This window comes from Schistocerca serialis, chromosome 4, assembly GCF_023864345.2.
Source record: "Schistocerca serialis cubense isolate TAMUIC-IGC-003099 chromosome 4, iqSchSeri2.2, whole genome shotgun sequence".
Classification (NCBI taxonomy): Eukaryota; Metazoa; Arthropoda; class Insecta; order Orthoptera; family Acrididae; genus Schistocerca; species Schistocerca serialis.
The window spans coordinates 137323586-137341262 of NC_064641.1; the positions used below are offsets into that span (position 1 = coordinate 137323586).

General features: G+C 38.6%; 1 protein-coding gene across 1 annotated transcript in view; it reads right to left on the reverse strand.

Annotated features, from left to right (window-relative positions):
- The window catches only part of LOC126473272 (cell division cycle protein 27 homolog), a 226379-nt gene that overhangs the window by 70903 nt on the left and 137799 nt on the right, over positions 1 to 17677 (reverse strand). The window contains exons 10-11 of the mRNA XM_050100226.1: positions 16456 to 16681; positions 6482 to 6609 (exon numbers count right to left, since the gene is read on the reverse strand). Of these exons, the coding sequence (XP_049956183.1) occupies positions 6482 to 6609; positions 16456 to 16681 (354 nt within the window). The remainder of the gene's footprint in view (positions 1 to 6481; positions 6610 to 16455; positions 16682 to 17677) is intronic.

Here is a 17677-nt window from a genome sequence, read left to right on the forward strand (position 1 = left end):
TGAAACATACATTGGCATAATAAAAACAAGTCTTGCTATGGCCACCGGAGAGAGAGAGAGAGAGAGAGAGAGAGAGAGAGAGAGAGAGAGAGAGAGATAGTGCTTGAAAGCTAGTCTAAGTGCTGTTTTCTGTTTCTGTGCTCCAAGCATCAACTTGCTATAAGTGAGTGATGCTTTTCCCTTATTTTATTTAACAATTATGAAGACAGCAGACTGCATTCATTATTAAGCTTTTCCATTAGAATCACCTGCATCAAAAATTCAATATACTTGCAGAATTGATATAATATAATGTTAAACAAAGCTTTCAAAATGTGGCATGGAGTTGCTCAGCTTCTTGTTCTTTGGCATATTTACCATTGCAGATCCCCTTGACGATAATGGCAATCCACATTAGCTAGTTCATATCAGTTTCCTTTGTTTGTATCTGGACTGATCTTGTTGCTCATGGGAAACTTGTCAAAAGCTCCAATCACACTAACAGTAATATTAGCTGTTTCGTTGTACCTGAATTTGTATTTCTACTGAGTGATTAGAAACTGTCACTAGATTAAAAGTGATGCTTCCCAACCGCAATGCAAATGCCAGTTATAGTGGTAGTAAGCACTCACTGCCAGTCTACAGCCTAGGTAATGTACCACAGCTAAGAATGTTGTGCCACAAACCACACATCAGTAGCCAGTGTGGTTATCATCTTAGGAGTACATGACACTGTAACAAGCAGAACCTTTTCTAAGTACATGTTTGCTGCTTAAGCAATTGTTTATGTTCAATACATTAAGAAATCTAGTTTTCAGATTTCTTGAAGTATTATATGTTTGCAGCTGAAATAAGCCCCAAGAATTTTTTTTGTAAGTTCTTTCCTATGCAGTTGGTTAAAGTGACACTAATACTGCCTGACACCGTGTTTCACGCACTGCTGACATAGTGGGTATAATTATGGGTTGATGACAAGCACACCATCAGTTCGTTTTCCACCATCTACAATTATTTCTTTATGGAACACTGAAATTTGCTTGAACATTTTATGTATGTATATATACAAGTACACTTCATAGAGGCTGGCAGCTCTGCTCTGCATGTGATGAAAAAAATTTTCAATGTGATGTGTTAATATTTTTTATGACCCTGCTCTTTTAACTATTGCTCAAGTTCAGATTCTATATGATAAAAGAGTTAGATTAAGACATCAGGTATCTCTGACATTGACATCACCCTGGCTCCAGTATGACTGCACTAAAGTCTTCACTTTTACAGGTTGGAATCCAAGTACAGTCTGCATAATCCAGATACCAACATACAAGAGAGCATCTATGAGTCAGATGCACAGCAGGCATCTGACAGTGTTTTTAGGAGACAATGAGAAAGAGCACAGGACCTGGGAAAAACGTCTGCCAGAAATTAAATACTTGTTGACAACCGGCAGCAAGTCCTCATAGCCGAAAAACTGAAGAAAAGAGCCCAACAATAAGGGCAAACAACAAAGGTGTCCATGAAATGTGGTTTTGCACTGTGTAACACAGCAAATTCAAATATGACAGAAGCTGACAGTTTCACCTCTAATGAAGGATGTGACAGAGGGCGTGTTTCAAGTGAAGGATGTCACCCTAGCAGAGAACATTGAACAGTATTAGCATACCAAGGCAACACTTCAGTAAATGAATACACAGAAGGACCTTCAAGGGGCTTCCAAATGTCGTACTGATGGCAGTGCCGGAACACTATCAAGACCTCGTATTACTGATACCACAACAATAAGAGTAGAAAGATGAGAATTTATTACGTCTGTTAAATGTTGAACCCAGATGGTCAGAAGCAGCTGTGTTGAATGTCTATTACAACCAGGATGATGCTGCGAAACTAATTCAGGAATAAGTTCATCAATCACTGGCACAAATCACTACATGGCAGACCAACATTGAAGAATGAAGTTTGAAACCCCTGACTTGTGCTGCGACTCTCAGATTATAGCCAATGTTCTTGATGGCAAAGTCACAACTAGATTCACCAAGACATTTCAAGAATGGAGGACAATACTCTGCTATGTTCTCACTGTAAATGCCCTGAGCATGCCGGAAATTATTGCAAAGAGAGAAGAAGAGTGTTCAATGACTGTTACACCATAAGACGTCAAACAACATGGAAATTTTATCCACACCAAACAACTAAAGACAACTAAACCTGAACTGTGAGAATAAGTCCACTATCGTAAACTGTTCGACATTACTCTCCAATTTGTCAGAGTCATGCCACACTGCCATATAGAGTTTCTGCTGCTATCCTACCTCCAAAAATCTGGAAAACTGAGGTTAGCATTAATGGAGCTGAGGCCACCGCAGATGAAAATCCTGCATGGGTGACAGTTGCCAAGATGTTAGCGACAAGGAGGACACTGAGATGATGCTGAGGACAACATTCAGTAATCAGAATGTCTTTGGTCCTCCCTTGTGAAGGATGATGGCATATAGAATTTCTGTGTCAATTATCAGCAACTGAAGGAAAATAACCAAAATAGGTGTATACCCACCGCCATGATTTGATGATATCAAAGAGGCAGAAGGAAGCAAAATACTCCACTATGGATATGCAGACTGGCTACAGGCAGATCAAGGTTGATTGTGAAGAAACTGATTTCATAACATGTGGTGGCTTTTACAAATTCAACACTCTGCCCTTTAGTAACCATAATGCTCCAGCATTGAAGTGCAAAGTTTTTAGAGTGCAATGAGACTCATTTGTGGTGTAAATTCAAGAACATCGTGTCGAAACTGCTCAAGGAACTGGGTATTCTATACACTGCCTTCTCAGTATATTTACTCCTTAATGAAATTTGTTGCAAATAATGTGTGTCTATTTCAAACCGATAGTTCAATACATAGTATGAATACTAGGAATAAGAACAATCTACATAAAGACCTAAAATCACTTACCTTGGTAGAAAAAGGGGTCCAATATTCAGAACACATGGTTTCAATAAATTGACAGCAACCACTAAAAACTTGGTTTCTGATAAAGCATAGTGTAAACTGAGTCTGAAAGACTTTTTGACGGGCAACTCCTCCTACTCTATAGACGAATATCTTAAGAGGGACTGTCAGACCAACTTAAATAAAAATGTCTTGACAGATTTCAGTTTTGACAGCACTTGGTCACAACAGTCAAAATTAGGTATTTTGTGCATGATAAATTTATTAAAGTGCATAACTAAGTTTCATTCTGATAGTGTATTAATTCAGTAAATATTAGCAGTTCCAGTTTACCGTAATGTAGTCACATATTTAGACAATGATCAGGGTAGTGAGTATTATATTCAAATGTTTTACATTATACTTTCTGGCTTGTTCCAAACCCATGAGAATAGTCTCATTTTTGGGTCTATGGAACAAAAAGCTAAATTTAATCTAACCTCCAAGCTATTAAATCCAAGATCTTAAATAGATGACATGTCTTCGCTGCCCTGATGATGTCATCCTTTTCTCGGAGTCACTGGAAGTGCATCTAAGTGCCAAAGTATCTACAGGATGCTGGTCTTCACCTGAATCTTGGAAAGTATCTCTCGAATTTGAGGGAAACAAATCTTGGGGCACCTAGTTAACAGAAATGGAAGCTGTCCCGAGCCAGAAAAAGTTTAACTTTTCTCCAACTTCTCATACATTCGCGAAGTTTCCTTGTAATGTGCTCCTATTACAGATAACTTTTAAGTCACCTGCAAAAAATGCAAGACTTCTTAACCAATTTCAGTTGTAACACGCGGCCACCACAGCAACAGCTGCATCAATCTTCCTGGGAATGAGGAGCAAGAAAGATCTTTCTGTACCCTTAAGGTGCTGACATCTTCATTGGTCCTGGCACTTTTTTTTAATAAGAATGCCGAGATGGAACTAGACACTGATACCAGTCCGTCTGCAGTATTAATGCAAAGCTAGGAAGGCAATGGAAGAGTAATTTCTTACACCTGCAGAGTACTCTTGAAGCCTCAGAAGAATACTCTACAGCTGATAAAGAGAGTTTAGCAGTTGTTTGGGCAATCACTAAATTCCAACCGTATTTATATGGCAGACAATTCACTGTCATTTGTGATCATCAATTTTTATGCTGGCTGATGATGATGGAGGATATTCAAACAAATTTTGGGCTTGAAGCCAGTTGTCATTTAATTCATGGCATGATTTTTCAATTGGGCACCTGCCAGTCATCGTCATGTGAGCCACTGAGGACTGTCTTTCATGGCTCACCGTAAGATGGCTGGCAGGTACCCTGTCGATATATTGTGCAATTAATTAAATGATGACTGGTCGAAAGTACAAAATTTGTTTGAAGATTCAATTTTTAAAACTCAACCATGGCTGAAGGATTCCACAGGGTGACTGGAAAATACAAATCCATTAGCTACATTATTTTATGGCTAATCTAGTGCACAGTCCCATTGCTGATTGCTTGCTTACTGACTTCCAGGGCAACAAAAATTTGATAAACTGACAGAATTTAAAAATTTAAAATGCTGTCACAATCTATTCATTAAGAGGTTAAATCTCATGTTAAAATTTTGACATAGTAAAACAAGTATTACAGATAGAAACTGTGTGCCTTGAGGCAGTATAACCTATGGCATGCAAATAACCCAGACTATATTAATTCAGTATTTTAGAAGAGAGCACTTAGCGACTATCAACAAAGTTTCCATGTAATTTCAAATCTTTGCAAAACTTTTTTTCTTGCTGGCATCCCCCACAAAAGATGAAAAAGGTTTTAACACGTACATTTCTGCTGTTCATGCACTAAAACTTCAGCATTAGGCATGACATTTTAATTTATAACTTCCTCACTACCAATTCTATTTGCAATGCATTTTGCAGACAGTATCTGCATATATCACTGTAAGTACCTGCAAAATTACATCACTGTATGATACACAGTTCCAGAAGATACAATATTATAAACACTGAGATGTGGGAAAAACTAGCTCTTGTTTAAAGTGGACTGCGAATTACCCTGATTATTCTTTTCCAGAGTCAGATAATGAGAGCACTTGGCAACTTCCAACAACTTTAAATATACTTTTGAACATCTTCTAAACTTTTCCTCACTTACGTGCTTAATACCAAATATTTAACACATTAACTCACAACATTTAACCTGTTGTACACATGGGAGTTCGATTCTTCATAAAATGGGGAGCTTACTGGTCTTAAATGTAAAGTCATCACTCAATTTATTAACCACTGAGATCCAATGTTCATTTGTGTTTCCATATATATCCTCACCCCCCAGAAATACTTTATTGTTGTACTCGAATTAAAACAGAATGTATGTTTTGAACACTCCAGATCAGCTTCGCCAAACCAATTTATGAAATTAACATGTGAAACACCATACAATTAAACACACAAAAAATCAGTTCTAAGGAAGGGGTGGCAATAAAAACCAGTGTAATGCTACAGTATACCAACCAACAAATCATTAGTTTATAGACAAGATTTCCCACATAGAGTCTCTGGCTGCCAAGACTACTCTGTGATGTGAAATCTCGATGTTAGTAAAGCACGAGATAGCATGCCCTGAGTCTGCGGAATGTGGTTCTGGAGGAGAGCTTCCAACAACTAGCTGGACCGACGACAGTAAAACATATGAGATGGTTCTAAAGGAAACAGGAGGGAAGACAGAACCAGTGGAACTTATAGGCCAATAGGCCAACGCAAACCAAAACTTTTTGGACACTTAATTAGACATGCTATTCTTCTACAAAATATTTCTGAAGGCAAGATCATAGTGAAGAAAATGAGGGAACAATTGAGAACATCCTACTTAAAAACATATGATTAGTGAGATGGAATGTTTTTCACACAGAGTTGAAGGGGACTGCTGAAGAAAGGAAGCTGTTGCTGCAGACACAAGGCTCAGCCTGTTGAAAGAAGTAGAACTCCATCTACACACAACAATGGTTACCAACATGTAATACTGGACATGTATTCAAATGAAAAGAAAGCAGAAGCTGACGAAGAAGAAGACGGATGAGGAGGAGGAGGAGAAATGAAATCTTAGTTTGAGAGGTTTAATGTTCTCACAGGTACCAAATGTTGATAAGACTACACTATTTAAACAGAACAGTGAGTGATTATTCATACAATCACCTGGAATTTCACCAACTGTTGCTGTCTGTAAAAACTGGTGTTACCTGGAGAAATCAAAATACTTTAGTAGCACTTATTGGTGCTAAATGGACTTTATAATGCTTCATCAGAAATGATCAAGAAAATTGTTAAACCACCTCATCAAATTATATTCAACTCACAAGTATTATTATTATTATTATTATTACTACAACCAAGTCTGATCTTGAAAACATAAACCAACAATATGAAACTTGTATATACAAAAGTAAATCGCTCCAACTGCTGATACAGCAAACAATATCAGCAGTTGTGTTATATTACATAGAACAGCTATCTAAGAACAAACCACAAATAGTCTAATTACTTACCATGCATTGTAATGTCGTTGGTCTAACCTAATGGCTGTTCGAAAGCAACTCATTGCCTTGTCAAGTTCTTCAGTTGTAACATACTCGTGTCCCAGGAGAGTATATGCATATACAAAGGAAGGATCAACCTGTCAATTGTAATTAAGTAATACATTAGGCCATGTTCAAACTACACATACAAATGAATTTCAAAAGTAAAAATTAACTATACCTCTTTTAAATCATTAAAAGAATATGTTTGTCGATATTCTCTACCAGTGGGGTTACAACAGACTGTACAACAGTAAAGGAAATGCTCAGTAGAAATGCTGTGAAATGTATTCCTTCCGTAACACACCCTAGAAATTACTGTTTGGTAGCCTTTTCTAGCAATGTCTCATCAACAGTATCAGACCTGATCACACTACTCCTTAATGACATTTTAATGCTGCTGGCCACTCTTGACCTGACAGATTTGTGTCAACTGTCAATTTTTTTTACATACATGTCAAAGAAGTGTGTGTATACAAAATTATACAGCTACATGCATGCTTCTTCTCTCAAGATAACTTCCAACATCCTTAATCAGTAGAGTATTTCTGTGTGGAATGTACACAGTATGACACAGGTTGCACCACATTTCTTCCTTGAAGAAGCCAGTTCAACTCCAATTACAAAAAACATTTCAACTGTTTGTATGATTTCTGAGTTCCCAAAGACATAATCAAAGGAGTAAACAAATAATTTCTCTTCTTGAAAGACGACATTAAATGTCCCCTTCTTGCACTACTACTCTCATAGGCCTATTGTGTGGTGAAAATGAGGTTTTCTCAAGAAGGCGAGATGGATAGATTACAGAAGACTGAAAAGTGAGAACATGTCAATCAGGTCCAAGGATGAGAAGGACTCATGTGTTATGAAGACAAAGGGAGACAAAAGTTTGTGATTTTTGATATGCGATTATTATCAGTACTAAATTTTTTGTTTCCTCAAGGAAACTACTGGGCAACAATTCTGTGTCAACATTTCATAGTTCTCTTGAGTGTCTTTCTTTTGCTACAAAACTATGTCAATGACACATTCCAGATGATGGAAGACTTAGTACTTCACTTCTGATTTGCATTTCTGGGCAACGGTTCGCCAATAAAAGCCACAGAGTGACTGATGCCCATGTTGCAAAGAACAACACAGTAATATCAATTTACACAAATGAAAACTGTTAAGAAGTTGAGAGATGTGTCACTGTGCATCAGTTACATAAAATGTCCAATTAGGATTAAATCAACTTCATCAGGATGCGAGGGTTTATAAATTATTTCCTACATTAACATGTTTTGAATCATTTCCCTTATTTGCCAGCTACAATAAAGAGAAGATTCTGTAGAGCTGAAACACGTAAACTATGCAAAGTACTCTTTGTTACACAAGTTATACAGTTTTTACTAAGTACTTCAATAACATGGATTTTCAACTTCTGGTCTTCAAATCAGAAACAAACTGCACAATATCATTGCACAAGATCCACGCAGAATAAAATTCTTCCCACTATGGTGATCACATGCTTACACTCAACGTTACAGTACAGTGTAACATGCATCACTAACCTCATTGTCCTATCATATTTTAGAACCTGAAGTTCCTACAAAACTTCTCAAGTAAGCCCATCTGGCATCAGTCAGATTATCATTCTAACAGCACAGTTACCACCCTCACAAACTAGAAATTTCTTCTTGAGCTTATTCATTGCAATAAAATATCTACCTTCCTCATCAGTAATAACAGTTTTTCTTGTATGGCCTCTTCAATTATTTGTAGTGTCACAATCTTTCCATGTTCAAATGGCTCTGAGCACTATGGGACTTAACTTCTAAGGTCATCAGTCCCCTAGAACTTAGAACTACTTAAACCTAACTAACCTAAGGACATCGCACACATCCATGCCCAAGGCAGGATTCGAACCTGCGACCTTAGCGGTCGCGCGGTTCCAGACTGTAGCGCCTAGAACCGCTCGGCCACTCTGGCCGGCTCTTTCCATGTTTCAATATATCATATCTAAGGGAAAATTATTGTGTAATGCAGTCAAAAGATGACTGATGATATGTGAAAAACATGTGTACACATAAAACGAAATATGGATGTTTCACCTTTTTGAAATTGCACAATAGAATTATACAACAGCATCTGCAGGCAACACATTAAAAACGCTGCAGAAATACGAAGAGTACTTAAGACAGAAGAAGAATATGCATTAATAAAATCAAAATATCTACAAGGAAATGGAACTTGTAATGAACACGGTCAGGATAAAATGCATTTGTTCTTTGGAAACATTATTATGACACCAGAAAATAGAATAATCAGAGGACTAATAGAGAAAATATGGAACAGTAAGAGCAACTTACATGGATTATGGAAATCAAGGAAACTATGAAGGCACTGCAAATTACAGTAGAAGAGTTAAAAACAAAACAAAAATTAAGAAATTAAATTATGGGACAGAATTGTAGGCCACTATATACCTTCAGGAAGCAAAATGTGTAGTTCTGATACTACACACATAGAAAACTGATACATTTCCTAGGTTTTAGAATACTTAGTTCTTTCCCTGAGAAGCAGAGAGGGATAGTAGGAACATCCTCACTAAGATGGGTCCCTCTCATCCTGTGGGCTGAATGACCTGCCTTCCTTCCACAACCTATCACTTTCTTCACTCGGAAGAAGGGACTACTGTTTCAATAGATAGGAAGTGTGTGTCACTTTCTCTTTTCCATGTGACTACTGGCAGCACAACACACTACTTCTCCTGAAAGTAGGTACTGGCTAGCAGTTCTGCCCCATAACTTATTAGTTTTTTAAGAGAATTTTCCTTTGATAAAACTGAGAAGCTGAAAGACAACAGACCAACATCAACAAACAAACTATATGAAGGGTGATTTCAGAAAAAAAAGGAGAAAGTTGAGATCAGGAGAGTGAAAAAGTATTGGACAAACAGAAACTGAAAAACTATTTTTTAAAAACTGAGTAAAGTGGTCCAAATGAAGGCCATACAATAAAAACTAAAAGCTCTACCTAAGATATGTACACTAAGAAAACTTCAAAAATTTTCCAAAGCATTTTAACACAGTGCATAATTAGCTTACTAAATACTTAACAATGAATGAGCTATTTGAGAATCTGACCTTATTTGAAATTTATCTAGCATCATGTAGTTGTACATATTATTTGTCGAACTTTTCTTAATCCCTAGGCTCCCTAACTTTGAACTCAAGAAGTCTGTAAAGCCATTGGGACACTAGCATTTCATGTCTGAGCACTGTAAATATATTAACCTTAAAAAAAAACTGTGTATAGTACTGCAGTTGTCACATGATAGTGAATGCCATGCACTGTCTATCTGTTTTAAAATGAGTGGCAAAACTACAGTGGACCCATTGCAAGTGCCACATACAACTCTCCAATAAAGGATTAGGCCTAGTCCACACCAATTCTGGCAGGGGTTACACTCATAGCCTCAGATGTCTAAGTGTGTACTGAACGAATATTGAACTTTTATTGGTAACTTTGGAAGAACTACTTGAAGCCATGGACACTGAGCACCTTACCTGGACAACAAAGTTGTTAATAGTATACAATATTGAGTCAGATATCTATTTGTTTCATGAATATGGTGACTGCTCTGGAAACAGCGGATTCTCCTTACAAACACCTGGTCTTGAAAATGAAATGTAACAGATGACTCCTGATGCTACACATGCAACATAGGAAGAGCATGAACTCATTAACAAAATCGTTGCAGTTGACACTTTCTTTGATAAACTTGAAAAAATGGACAGTGAAAGCAACAATACATCAGTATCTGAATAAACTGCAATAATAATAATAAAACGGCAGCACTGTAGAAGTGAAAGTATGGGATGGATGGACACTGAACAACTGTTTTATTTTGGGGCAAACACTTCAGTTACTGTTCACTGTTTCAAATGGTTCACAGTGACTCTGCTGAGAACTTGCCCATGATTCTTTCACAGTAAGTACAAGGGTGCCACTGGAAACATAACTAAGTTATTGCAGAAGTGAAATTTTCAAAACAAGACCACAAAATGTTGCAGTTATAAGAAATGACAGAGCATGACACAGCATATGAGCTGCTGGCAATACACAACATTTTTCAACAGCCACTCTTACAAGCAGAAAATATCATCCTTTTTTCTGATGGTGCCCTTAAGTCAATTCAAGAATTGCTACCTCAGGTTTGAATTCACAAAGTTTCTTGTGTCAGTGGCATGAGTAAACAGTGTTACTAATCACAGGAAGAGGCCGTGTGATCATGAGGTGGCTTTAAGACTGGTCCAAACAAATTACCCTAGTGAAAGGAATATAAAAGACTCGTGGCTGGACTCAAAGTAATGTGCGAACTTCTATTGGATGAACTCTAAAGGGGCAAGAACAAAGATATTGCATGAATCTCATCAGCTCTTACAAAAAACAGAATATTCATAATCGCATCCCACCAAGAAGGATGTTTGGAGCCTGTATACAGGGTGGTCCATTGATCGTGACCGGGCCAAATATCTCACGAAATAAGCATCAAACAAAAAAAACTACAAAGAACGAAACTTGTGTAGCTTGAAGGGGGAAACCAGATGGCACTGCCATAGGTCAAATGGATATCAACTGCGTTTTTTTTTTAAATAGGAACCCCCATTTTTTATTACATATTCGTGTAGTACGTAAAGAAATATGAGTGTTTTAGTTGGACCAGTTTTTTCACTTTGCAATAGATGGTGCTGTAATAGTCACAAACATATGGCTCACAATTTTAGATGAACAGTTGGTAACGGGTAGGTTTTTAAATTAAAATGCAGAACGTAGGTACGTTCAAACATTTCATTTCGGTTGTTCCAATGTGATACATGTACCTTTGTGAACTTATTTCTGAGAACTCATGCTGTTACAGGGTGATTACCTGTAAATACAACATTAAGGCATAAATGCTCAAAATGATGTCCGTCAACCTAAATGCATTTGGCAATACGTGTAACGACATTCCTCTCAACAGCGAGTAGTTCGCCTTCTGTAATGTTTGCACATGCATTGACAATGCGCTGACACTTGTTGTCAGGCATTGTCGGTGGATCACGATAGCAAATATCCTTCAACTTTCCCCACAGAAAGAAATCCGGGGACGTCAGATCCAGTGAACGTGCGGGCCATGGTACAGTACTTCGACGACCAATCCGCCTGTCATGAAATATGCTATCCAATACCACTTCAAACGCACACAAGCTATGTGCCAGACATCCATCATGTTGGAAGTACATCACCATTCTGTCATGCAGCGAAACATCTTGTAGTAACATCGGTAGAACATTACGTAGGAAATCAGCATACATTGCACCATTTAGATTGCCATCGACAAAATGGGGGCCAATTATTCTTCCTCCCATAACAGCGCACCATACATTAACCCGCTAAGGTCGCTGATATTGCATGTGTCGCAGCCATCGTGGATTTTCCGTTGCCCAATAGTGCATATTATGCTGGTTTACGTTACCACTGTTGGTGAATGACGCTTTGTCGATAATAGAACCCATGCAAAAAATCTGTCATTGTCCAGTAATTTCTCTTGTGCCCAGTGGCAGAACTGTACATGACGTTCAAAGTCGTCGCCATGCAATTCCTGATGCATAGAAATGAGGTCCGGGTGCGATCGATGTTGATGTAGCATTCTCAACACCGACGTTTTTGAGATTCCTATTCTCGCGCATTTTGTCTGCTACTGATGTGCGGATTAGCCGCGACAGCAGCTAAAATACCTACTTGGGCATCCTCAGTTGTTGGAGGTCGTGGTTGACGTTTCACATGTGGCTGTACACTTCCCGTTTCCTTAAGTAACGCAACTATCCAGCGAACAGTCCGGACTCTCGGATGATGTCGTCCAGGATACCGAACAGCATACATAGCACACGCCCGTTGGGCATTTTGATCACAATAGCCATACATCAACACAGTATCGACCTTTTCCACAATTGGTAAACTGTCCATTTTAACACGGGTAATGTATCACGAAGCAAATACCATCCGCACTGGTGGAATGTTACGTGATACCATGTACCTATATGTTTGTGACTATTACAGCGCCATCTGTCACAAAGCGAAAAAAGTGGTCCAACTAAAACATTCATATTTCTTTACGTACTACACGAATATGTAATAAAAAATGGGGGTTCGTATTTTTAAAAAATTTAGTTGATATCCGTTTGAAGTATGGCAGCGCCATCTAGCGGGCCAACCATAGCGCCATCTGGTTTCCCCCTTCGAGCTAGACAAGTTTCGTTCGTTGCAGTTTTTTCGTTTGACGCTTATTTCATGAGAGATCTGGCCTCATCACTATCAATGGCCCACCCTGTATATGACTGTTGCAGAGGTAACATTTAATTTGAGTTAAATTAAATCCCTGTGAACTTTCCCACATGCCTTAGATGTTGGATATGGATTTCCAGGTGTAATGTAACAACATTACCACAGCTGATCATTTCCAATTTGCATTGGCTTGAAAACTTGAGTAACCCAGTTACTACTGGTTCAACAGGAAGGCATTACTAAATATCAAGGGAAGATAATTAACTCATCTGAATGCATGTTTACATAAATAAATTGCTAAGTTCAATGGAGTACCTCCATTCTGCCAGGTTACTGTGGCCACACAGAGAAACTCTATTCCCATGTGGTCTAAATCCTTCAGCCTGTTACCAGTAACCTACCCTTCTATATACGAGGGCTATCCACAAAGTACATTACGTTTTGGAATAAAAAATAAATAAAGTATTGGAATTTTTTTATTATATACAGATGAAAGCCACACTTAAATACTACTTTTCTATGTAGTTGCCATTTAAATTAAGGCACTTATCGTAGCGATGGACGAGCTTGGAAATTCCTTTGTCGTAAAATTCGGCCGCATGCGCCTTCAACCACGTGGTTACCTCTTCTTTTGGGACAGAAAAGGTGTGATATTTTGTGGATTTCCTGGAAAGAGGCACTACAATAAACTCTCAAAGGTGTTGCCAAACTCTGCACAACCTCAGAAGAGCAATACAAAACAAGCGCAGGGAAAAATTGGGCTCAAAGATCTTGCAAATGCCCCTCGTGAAGTTCTCGAATCTTTTAAGTGGGAGTTGTTTCCTCATCCGCCGTACAGTCCCGACCTGGCACCAAGCAACTTCCACTTATTCCCAGCAATGAAGAAGTGGTTGGCTATGCAGCGTTTTGGTGACGACGCACAGCTTCAAGAAGAGGTAACCACGTGGTTGAAGGCGCAGGCGGCCGAATTTTACGACGAAGGAATTTCCAAGCTCATCCATCGCTACGATAAGTGCCTTAATTTAAATGGCAACTATGTAGAAAAGTAGTATTTAAGTGTGGCTTTCATCTGTATATAATAAAAAAATTTCCAATACTTTATTTATTTTTAATTCCAAAACGTAATGTACTTTGTGGATAGCCCTTGTAAAAGAGACCAACCATTTACTCCACTTACTCTCCACAGTTCGTATTCCTTTACCAACAGGTGTTCAGCTCGTCACTGTTGATCCCACCTCTCTCTACAATAACATCCTTAATGCCCATGCCCTTCTCGCTACCTTTCCCAATGTACGGCTGACTCAAAACCTACAATCTCCTCCCTGGCCTTCAAGACCAACTATATCCTAATCCACAATTAGTTCTCCTTTGAAGACATCATTTACAAATACCTCTATGGTAGAGTAATGAGCACCTGTATGGCATCTTATGCCGACCTATTCATAAGCCACATACAGGAAACCTTTTTAGCCAGCCAGCATCCCCAACCCCTCAAATGGTTCAGATTCATTGATGACACCCTACCCATATTCCTCCAGAATACCAACACTTACTCTCCCACGACCTCTTAGGTTTCTTGGTAATGATGTGGTTCCATGTGTTCTGTAGTGGTGTTGTTTCGGTTTCACATACAATATTTTGACAACTGCCTCAATCATCTCCTTCAGGTGCTGTGACTTTCATTGTTACAGGTATTCGGCAAAACAACCAGAAGCACAATGTTAACTTTCTCCACTATTCACTTCACTTGGTTGTCCTCAATCTCACAAACCACTTCCTCGATGTTGACCCCACCTCAAGGATAGCTACATCAGTACCTCTGTCCCCATGAAACCCACCAACCACAAAAAACACCCCACACCACAGCTGCCACCCATTCCACACCAAGAAGTCCCTTCTGTGCAGCCCAGCTACCCGTAGCTGACACAACTGTATTGATGAGCAGTCTCTCTCCAAATATGTCAATGATCTCACAACCTGAAATTACCCTCTCCGCCATTTCCAGAAACATCTCTCTTGTGCCTCATGTCCCCAATCACCATTGTCCCTTATATCCACTGTCCAGCCCCAAAGGAACACACCCGTCATGACTCGGTACCACCCAGCATGAAAGCAACTGCATCACATTGTCCATCAGTGTTTCATCTACCCTTCGTGGTGAGTGAGAAATATTCTCTCTATTTCTCCCAAGGTGGTATTATGCCATCCACTTCACCCATGCAATATCCTTGTTCATTCCTATTCCACTTCTGCTCCCAACCCCTTGCCCCATGGACCACATTCCTGAACAGACCTCGATGCAAGACCTGTCCCATACACCCAACCACTACCATCTATTTCAGTCCTGTCACAGGAATCCCCTACTCTGTAAAAGGCAAGGCCACCTGCAAAAGCAGCCATGTAATCTAACAACTAAGCTTTGACCAGTGCCCCACTTCTTACATGTGCATGACAACTAACAATCCATCTGTCCACATGAATGGCCATCAGCAAACAGGCCAAGAGGCAGCTGTTGACCCATTTACTGACAATGTCACCCAAAACAATGTGTTTGACTTTTATGACTGCTTTATAGCCTGTGCCATCACAATTCTTCTGACAAACACCAGTTTTTCTGAACTGTGCAGATGGAAACACTCCCTGCAACATATTTCAAGTTCCTGCGACCCTCTGACCTCAGCATGCCACCACAAGAAGTAGAGTGTGTGTGTGTGTGTGTTTTTTTTTGATTATGTCTGATGAAGGATACAGTCCAATAGCTAATTAATATCAGCAGATTTTTCCCAAGGTGCCTGTCTACCAGTCAATGCCTCCACTATGCAGCAAGTAGCAGTCTATCATTTTCATAGTTTTTTATGGTAGCTTTTAGCATAGTTGAAAGTTGCGCCAATTAGATACCTTATGAGACCAATATGTGATAATAGGGTAATGTGAATGAACAAATTTTAATGTGTGTGCTTTTTTTTTTTTTTTTTTTTTTTTACAAAACCTCTTAAATTGGCAAGTGGAAGCGTCCCATTACAGGATGTGAAGGAACTGACATATCAAAACACTATTTTTGAATTCTAACAGGACACAGTAAAGGAACTTGGACACACATTTCCAAAGCGGGGAGATCATTTTAACAAGAAAATTATAATCTTAAAAGAAGAAAAACACCTTGAATTGTTAAAGGCAGAGAGCATTTCAATACTTTATGCACGAGACTAATGTTATCCGAGGTACCAATTTTTGTAGTCTGTATTTCAGGCTAGCAATTTGCTTGGGGGGAAAAAATAAAAAATGGATTTATTACTTTGTCCTGAATCTTAGAACCTGTTAAATTTAATTACATCTGAGACTATGAAAGTCAGATTTCTTCTTTGCCTGACTGAACTGATAAGGACTATGTCATTAGTTACATCATTATGCCACTAGTTGTGATGCTCAGTAGGAAGGGATAGCTTGGTAACTTTATATCACTCCTCTACTAGGACACTTTTTGTTCTGGTTGGATCTTCCTTCCTCCGTTTCCTGTGTATCTTTTGTTAGCATTCAAGAAAAGATTGACAAATGGAAAATATTGTATTAACTATGGATAATGATACAAATTATCATGAAATACTCATGGAAACATGAAGATTGTGCCTTACCTGAACTGCTCTATGAAAGAATTTTATTGCACTGTCATGTTCCTTCTGCAAGCTGAAGCAGTTCCCAGTAGCACACCATGCTTCTGGCGCACACCTATCCTGAGACATGAGGTCCTGAGCCAGTGCTGAGAGGGCCACTTCCTTCTGTAGGTGCCACAGGGCAGTGCTGTACACTTCTGTCATCTGCATTCTATATGGCTCCAGCTCTCTCATCTCACTGAAATATCTGAAACATATGAAGAAGTGCACATATTTCAAAACTGTAAAGGTTACTATTCAGAAAATAATCATCATTTAGCTGCATGTACTAAACCGATATAGATATGGAAGTTTCACTACATGCATGGAAATCTACAATTAACTAATATTTTTCTATGAAACACCTGTTTTCAGTTTAAAGGAGACAACTCACTGAAATTTATAAATGTTGTGTCATCTATAGACACCCACTAAAGCAAAGAAAACTTGCTAGCATTTGGAGTAATTGTCTAGCTTTTTTGTACTCTGACAGAAGCATTTTTACACTGGTATAATTATTAACTGAATTTAAAAAGCATTTTTACACTGGTATAATTATTAACTGAATTTAAAAAGTCATCATAATCTACTACTTAGGAGGTATATCATATGTTAAAGATTTACCACAATAAGTCAAGATTTCTGTGTATGTGTTGACTACACAACATTGCCACAAGTAAAATCAATGCAATTGAAAATATATACATGCCAGAAAGGGACAGTCTATCAGTTGCACAAAAAGCAAAGAGAAGATGCAGAGAGCCATACAGGAATTAGTCTGATTGACAAACATCTTGAGAATGATGGTCCTTCCTAAAGGACTAAATTTTATGCCTGCTCGCAAACTGCAGATCACATTAACTTCATGGAGTATGTTGCAGCTCTATTCCCACCGGAAGCAGCAGAAGAATTTCACCATAAAACCTGCATAGTGCCAATGTTAATAGCCAACATCCCAAAGAAAGAAGAAGTAGCTCCAAGAAATCTGCAGGAGGACAAAGAAACCGAGTGATATTGCCTTCCGACAAGCTCAGTAGCTATGGTCCTAATCTCATGTGTGGACTAGGCCCATAGCAAGTGGATTTTTGATCTTTTTAGTTACAATGACTATATGGCCTTCCTAAGGTACACAAGGGAGATATAGCCTTCCTAAGTTACACAAGGGAGACATTCCTCTAAGACCCAACATTAGTTGTATTGGCAT